Below are 7,894 nucleotides of genomic sequence, written 5' to 3'. Positions count from 1 at the left end.
AGGGAAAAAAGTATTTGATCCCCTGCTGATTTTGTACGTTTGCCCACTGACAAAGAAATTATCAGTCTATAATTTTAATGGTAGGTTTACTTGAACAGTGAGAGACAGAATAACAACAACAAAATCCAGAAAAACGCATGTCAAAAATGTTATACATTTATTTGCATTTTAATGAGGGAAATAAGTATTTGACCCCCTCTCAATCAGAAAGATTTCTGCCTCCCAGGTGTCTTTTATACAGGTAACGAGCTGAGATTAGGAGCACACACTTAAAGGCAGTGCTCCTAATCTCAGTTTGTTACCTGTATAAAAGACACCTGTCCACAGAAGCAATCAATCAGATTCCAAACTCTTCACCATGGCCAAGACCAAAGAGCTCTCCAAGGATGTCAGGGACAAGATTGTAGACCTACACAAGGCTGGAATGGGCTACAAGACCATCGCCAAGCAGCTTGGTGAGAAGGTGACAACAGTTGCTGCGATTATTCGCAAATGGAAGAAACACAAAATAACTGTCCATCTCCCTCGGCCTGGGGCTCCATGCAAGATCTCACCTCGTGGAGTTGCAATGATCATGAGAACGGTGAGGAATCAGCCCAGAACTACACTGGAGGATCTTGCCAATGATCTCAAGGCAGCTGGGACCATAGTCACCAAGAAAACAATTGGTAACACACTACACCATGAAGGACTGAAATCCTGCAGCGCCCGCAATGTCCCCCTGCTCAAGAAAGCACATATACAGGCCCGTCTGAAGTTTGCCAATGAACATCTGAATGATTCAGAGGAGAACTGGGTGAAAGTGTTGTGGTCAGATGAGACCAAAATCGAGCTCTTTGGCATCAACTCAACTTGCCGTGTTTGGAGGAGGAGGAATGCTGCCTATGACCCCAAGAACACCATCCCCACCGTCAAACATGGAGGTGGAAACATTATGCTTTGGGGGTGTTTTTCTGCTAAGGGGACAGGACAACTTCACTGCATCAAAGGGACGATGGACGGGGCCATGTACCGTCAAATCTTGAGTGAGAACCTCCTTCCCTCAGCCAGGGCATTGAAAATGGGTCGTGGATGGGTATTCCAGCATGACAATGACCCAAAATACACAGCCAAGGCAACAAAGGAGTGGCTCAAGAAGAAGCACATTAAGGTCCTGGAGTGGCCTAGCCAGTCTCCAGACCTTAATCCCATAGAAAATCTGTGGAGGGGAGCTGAAGGTTCGAGTTGCCAAACGTCAGCCTCGAAACCTTAATAACTTGGAGAAGATCTGCAAAGAGGAGTGGGACAAAATCCCTCCTGAGATGTGTGCAAACCTGGTGGCCAACTACAAGAAACGTCTGACCTCTGTGATTGCCAACAAGGGTTTTGCCACCAAGTACTAAGTCATGTTTTGCAGAGGGGTCAAATACTTATTTCCCTCATTAAAATGCAAATCAATTCATAACATTTTTGACATGCGTTTTTCTGGATTTTTTTGTTGTTATTCTGTCTCTCACTGTTCAAATAAACCTACCATTAAAATTATTGACTGATAATTTCTTTGTCAGTGGGCAAACGTACAAAATCAGCAGGGGATCAAATACTTTTTTCCCTCACTGTATATGACGTTAGAAGAGCTGCATGTGAGGAACTGTTTGATAGCGTATTGTTTACAGTGGCGATTTTAGCATGTAAATCTTGGTGGGGGAAAAAATAAATAAATTGGGGGATGCATGCCAGCAAAGCCACTACACAACACAACACAACACTAAACAATACATTAATTGCATTATAACGGTGATAAACGGTGCCCACAAACTGTTAGGGCCTACATAAAGCTGTCCCAACAGCAGAGTTCCAACAGCAGTCCCAACACCCTACCACTGCTACACCTGGCTATCAGCAGAGCCTTGTCTGGCAGCGAAACAGTTCATTCAGCCTAATTTACTGCCTTTAAAAAAAACACAGCGGATATGACTGACTTGCGTAAACAAATGTGGTTTCTACTGACAATTGAGATGTACAAACTATGGCATAACGGGACGACAAGCAGATAAGAGGCAATCCGTAATTTCGATTAAGACATTAATGAGTGATCTAGGATGGACGTAGTCAATATAACTACTTGTTCAGCACTTTTGAAATGTACAGCGACAGAATTCAGAACATGGGCCGTTCTTACAGTGTTCGCCCTGTACACCAAGTCAGAACCGTAGGATAAATAAAGGGAGCATATAAGCAGACAATAAAAGCTCTTACAATATTCCATGAATAAATTTCTCTAAAACAGGTTATAGGCTACATGTGCACCACCAAGTCAGAACAGTAGGCGAAATTAAGAGGGGAAAATAGACCAAATTATTAGGGTGAGGCACATGGGCTACTAACAGTTTACTACACAACATACACTTAGTATTACTTTCTTAGCTACAGTATACATATCTCCCTGGCATATTACATCATTTACGCAGCAGAATACAATACATTTTTGGACTCACCTTGTTGTGCTGTGCTCAATTGAACAGGAAGGTGGCGCTGCGGTCCTTCCTGGGCAAACTTTGTCATCAAACCTTGTCATCAAAGTCTGACATTCTCGCGATTTATGGTACTTTCAAGACAACTGGGAACTTTGAAAAAAAAAACAAGGTCGAATCATGATGATGTCAGTGATCTTCAGGTCGTAGCTCTAGAAAGAGGCCAGAGTTCCCGACTTACAATTCCGAGTTGGATGACCATTCGAAACCTATTTTGCCAGTCGGAGCACGTTTTTTCCCGAGTTCCCAGTTGTCTTGAACTCACTGAAGTCAGATTTCCCAGTTCCGAGTTTTGAGCGGGGCAGAAATCATGCTGGATTGACAGCATAGCCAATGTTGAATGTTTTATAATTTTAAACTTGGAAAAGAGATCCTTAAACCCAGACTTGGACCACACATCCACTCCACTGAATTGCAGGCTAGTGATTGCTTTGCAATGCTTGCAGTTAGCCACTGATTCCTTCCAAACCACTCATTGTTGAATATGCGATTTCGAACTTATATAAAACGCATCGGTGCTCATCGGCCATTGGACATAGACATTACACAACAAGTTGGAAATCGCAAATTCAACAATGAGAGGTTTGGAAGGAATCAGTGGCTAACTGCAAGCATTGCAAAGCAATCACTAGCCTGCTATTCAGTGGAGTGGATGTGTGGTCCAAGTCTGGGTTTAAGGATCTATTTTCCAAGTTTAAAAGGATAAACATTCAACATTGGCCATGCTGTCAATCCAGCATGATTTCTGCAGCGCTCAAAACAACTGGAAACTCGGAACTGGGAAATCTCAGACTTCAGTGAGTTCAAGACAACTGGGAACTCTGAAAAAACGAACTCCGACTGTGATAATACGTTTTGAACGGTCATCCAACCCCGAATTGCAAGTTGGGAACTCGGGCCTCTTTCTAGAGCTCTGACCTGAATATCACTGACATCATCATGATTCGACCTTGTTTTTTCTTAGTTCCCTGTTGTCGTGAAAGCACCATAAATCCAGAGAGTGCCAGACATTGATGACAAAGTTTGATGACAAAGTTTGATGACAAAATTTGCCCACGAAGGTCCACCGCGCCACCTTCCTGTTCAAGTGAGCACAGCACAACAAGGTGAGTCCAAAAATGTATTGTATTCTGCTGCATAAATGATGTAATATGCCAGGGAGATATGTATACTGTAACTAAGAAAGTAATACTAAGTGTATGTTGTGTAGTAAGCTGTTAGTAGCCCATGTGCCTTACCCAGTGGCAATTTTAGCATGTAAATCTTGGTGGGGCAAAAAATAAATAATGTGGGATGCATGTCAGCAAAGCCACTACATAACACAACAGTAAACAATACATTAATTGCACTATAACGGAGACAAACGGTGCCCACAAACTGTTAGGGCCTACATAAAGCTGCTCTGGATAAGAGCGTCTGCTAAATGACTAAACTGTAACTGTAAACTGTCCCAACAGCAGTCCCAACACCTTAACACTGGTACACCTAGCTATCAGCGGAGCCTTGTCTGGCAGCAAATGCGGGCTGCAGTTGCACACTTGCGCCGTTCTTATATAGATCAGTGAATTGCGCTGAATGCGTAGCACTACGCAGACCTAACGCTCTCAAACGAAGTACTTCCGCCCAGACGGTACGTCATCAATACTGGCGGTATTTTGACAACATAAATTAAATGAACTAGCTAGCCAGTCGTGAAGTTGACAGCTGTATGATATAGTGAAATACTATACGTTTTAAGAAAATAAGCCAGCTAAATATTTCAAATATGGTAGGTGTACATGTTGTTTGACAAAGTGATAAACAGTCGATTTCCAATAGCTGCATTTTCTCCTATTTGTAACGTTAATGATATCACTTGTTTACAGTCGGTAATGCTATCTATTTCACTGCTAACCTTTGCTAGCTAACGTTCGTTTGCTTATTTTTGAGGTTTTGGTAGCTACCTAGCAGCTGTAATGTTTCTGCTAAGAGTACTTCCTGCTTTTACTGCTTTCGTGTTAAAAAAAAATACTTTGTTTGTCTGAAATTTTCATTAGAATTGCTGAGGAAGCTGGCTATCTAATTTACTAAACTAGCTAACTTAATCTGATTTGCTAGTATGACTTCAAGGTATTTTCGTAACTCACCAAAGTTAAGATGTTGGTAGAGTGCTGACGAACATTTCTCTGTATGCGCCTGGTGTAATTTTTCCAAAACATGAATAAACTACTTTTGAAAATGTTCCGCCAAACTCACTGGTCCACGCTATAGTGCAGATCCAACGCATGCGCGTGGACCAGAGCTAACTAGTTACCCACTTGTTGATAACAATATTGAGAATTTCTTGATTTCAGAGTTCCAACGAGGTACAACAGGAGAATGTAAGTACGGTAGCCAAATTTGAGCCTTTGTAAATTACAATAATTTATCCATTCAACATGCATGTCCTAATTCTGACATTTTTGTCTCAGGGACAGCCACTGGACACAGAGTCAGAGGTCCAGGATACTCCAGCACCACCTGCCATTCCTTTCTACACAGAGTGCTCGGAGGCTGCACAGGCAGAACTGGTGAATGAGTGTGAAGAGCAGTTTGCCCAGCTGCAGATGGTACTGGTTCTGATCTGTTTACAATGACAGCTTGGTTCTGCACAGACACCTTTGGATGATGTGATATTATTGTGTTAATGTTAAAATTGTATATTCTGTTTGTTTTTCAGCTTCAGAACGAGATCATTCTCGCAGAGCCAGACTCGGATGAAAACCCACAAGAACAGGTCAGAGATTGCCCTATTTCCCTATAGCTGAATGAAAGCATTAGTATGTGTGATGCATGTACTTTTTACATTATCTTGCCTTATCTGCTGCATATCTGTTATTTGTCCAACAGTCTGTGAATAGATTGACAGCTGTAGCAGCTGAGCTGAAGCAGTGGCAGACAATACAGCCAGAACGTGAGTGTCTGGTTTCTACTCGGAATATAATTCCTTTATAACTCATTGATTGTAAATATACTGTATGACTGAAACATAAGCATATGTAACATCAGAATGTGGTTTACTTTCTATCCATAGTGTTGTCCACAAATCCTGAGGTGTTACTCGCCGTTGGAGCAGAGGAGGTAAATTGACATGTGGATGTTGTCTTCCACAGTAGTAGTTACTGTTGGAAATTTTTCAAAAATATCAATAATATATTTCTATGCAGTTACCTTTTAATATAGGTATTTCAGATATCAGCTATTTTACAGTTATACAGAGGCTTATGCTTATGAAAACTAACCATATTCATGTTCAACAAGTTTATTTAAAAAAACTTATTTCCTACTTCCACAGTTACAGAAGCTGAATTCACAACTGGAGTTGGTCCTCTCCTGCTCACAAGCCAAGAGAGACACTCTGAGAGAGACTTTAAAAAAGTATTGTTTGAATGTGATTGTCTTTTAGATTGTTATTCTAAATCTCCAACCCTTTGAATGTTGATATGGAGACAGTAGATTTTACAGTATAGATCTGTGTTCCTGTTTCAGTGAACAGAAGTGGTTGGGGGAAAAGAAGGAAGTGTTGAGGGCAGGCACTGAACATGTGGTCAAACAGCGACTGGAAAACGAAAGGTTATCAGAACACAGGTACTTGACAACAACTGGGCCATGTTTGTTAGGGCACACTGTAAATTTAACATTTTACAATGGTAAAGAAAAACAAATGTTTTTTATTGGACAAGTTCAGATTGTACCTCCCCGTTTCACTACATTTTGGAGCGTTTTCTTCGGTTTCCTGCCTATGAATATGACCCTGAATAATAGAAAATTACACATAAACCAACCCATTGAAAACTATCCTGAGTTTAATATGGAAGTGCTGCTGTCGTTCAGTGTGTTGCAGGACACCAAGAAGAAGATCCAGAAGATGAAGGATTACCAGGACAGACTGATGGAGACCCTGGCAGATGTACTGGAGGAACACTTCCCACTTCCTACACAAGAGACCAACGCTAACAAGAAGAAAAAGGTGGTAGTCTAAGTGATGTATTATGTGGCACTGATGGAGGGGTTCCTCAATGGTCCCATATTGTTTTCTACAGTGGCATCTAGCCTCGTCTCAGATCTGTTTGTGCTGTGTAGCCAACCTTTATGTCTGTTGGGCAAGAGAGCACAAACAGATCTGGGACCAGCCTAGATGGCATGATTTTTGTGTCCATTTTCAGAACATTCCTCAAGAGCTGAACGAGAATCTAATTTCGCTCAATGAAATCCTGGAGGTAAGTCTCTGTTCGCATGCATTGTTTGTGTTTTATTATTCAACCCGGTGCTCTGTTTTAATTTTGTATTACTTTATTGCTACATGCTTGAGCCAGTAGCAGCTTTATAGTCTAGCTTTATATGACCATCTATATTTTACACTTACATTACACTCACATCTTTGTAATGTAGATCAACTTGATCACAGTACAACAAATGGCATAAAAACAACCCTACTCACCTCTTGCTCCAATTGAACAACAACATCAATTGTCATCTTAAACCCTTATCTTAATCTTAAACCTTATCTTCCATTGTTAAAATGTGCAGCTGCTGATGAACAAGACTTTGGAGACGCCTCACGATCCCTACATATTGACAGACGAGACGTTCTGGCCCCCGTACACAGAGATGCTGCTGCGCTACGGCATTGCACTGAGACACCCAGAGGACTGTTTCAAGATCCGCCTGGAAACCTTTTATTAACAGGAACTGGTCAGACATTTTGGATCCAGTTTGGTCAGCGTGTATAGCAGCCTGATCCCAGATGTTTATGTTGTCTTGCCATCTCATTGTCATGCCATCTACCATAAGTGTTGGTTATGCAGTACAAACAGATCTGGGACCAGGCTTGGTGTATAGTAATATCATGAGTATGTATTGAGATAGTGGCTTGATACGTCACTGGTTTATAGTGTTATTTCCTGTATGTTTCACAATACATTAACCTTTTGTATGTTTTTTTATATGTTAAAGATGGGATGTTGCTCTCTCTGGCTACTGGAACACAATGTGATTATGCATACTTTGGATATGGGGAAACCTTAAATTGTTATTGTGTATATATTTCCATGTATCAATGTATGTCAGATTTGTTCTTAATAAAATGAAAAATCATAACAAAAAAGACAGACATTCGTTATTCACTGTAGCACTTTGTTCTAATCTGAAGAACAGAAAACAACATCTTGATACATCAGTACTTGATTCACAGCAGTCTATTTATAACTCAAGTACATAAGAACTTGTATCATATTTTTGCACATATCTACAGAAATTCTTAAGGAAAGAGAACCTGAACCTACAACACATTGAAAAATGCTTAAAATTCATTGTCAAGAAACCCTGACGTGCGTCAGCCGTTTACGTCATCTCCAGCATCC

General features: G+C 41.0%; 1 protein-coding gene across 1 annotated transcript; it reads left to right on the top strand.

Annotated features, from left to right (window-relative positions):
* The first annotated feature begins 4,157 nt into the window (after nt 1-4,157).
* On the top strand, nt 4,158-7,632 carry cenpk (centromere protein K). Its single transcript, XM_041838409.2, has 11 exons — nt 4,158-4,281; nt 4,847-4,873; nt 4,964-5,101; nt 5,212-5,268; nt 5,382-5,445; nt 5,566-5,612; nt 5,827-5,909; nt 6,021-6,119; nt 6,366-6,501; nt 6,698-6,751; nt 7,062-7,632. Exons 1-11 carry the CDS (start codon nt 4,279-4,281, stop codon nt 7,215-7,217), a joined length of 864 nt encoding a protein of 287 aa, XP_041694343.1. The 5' UTR covers nt 4,158-4,278; the 3' UTR covers nt 7,218-7,632.
* Nucleotides 7,633-7,894: the final 262 nt, after the last annotated feature.

This window comes from Coregonus clupeaformis, chromosome 20, assembly GCF_020615455.1.
Source record: "Coregonus clupeaformis isolate EN_2021a chromosome 20, ASM2061545v1, whole genome shotgun sequence".
Classification (NCBI taxonomy): Eukaryota; Metazoa; Chordata; class Actinopteri; order Salmoniformes; family Salmonidae; genus Coregonus; species Coregonus clupeaformis.
The sequence above is the reverse complement of the archived record's forward strand: the minus strand, read 5'-3'. Positions and strand labels throughout refer to the sequence as shown.

Bases quoted from the DNA above. Each gene is read 5' to 3' on its own strand.
- cenpk (XM_041838409.2), top strand. The intron at 5,446-5,565 runs GTGAGTGTCTGG...TTCTATCCATAG, and splicing joins GCAGACAATACAGCCAGAAC to TGTTGTCCACAAATCCTGAG. The intron at 5,910-6,020 runs GTATTGTTTGAA...TTCCTGTTTCAG, and splicing joins CTGAGAGAGACTTTAAAAAA to TGAACAGAAGTGGTTGGGGG.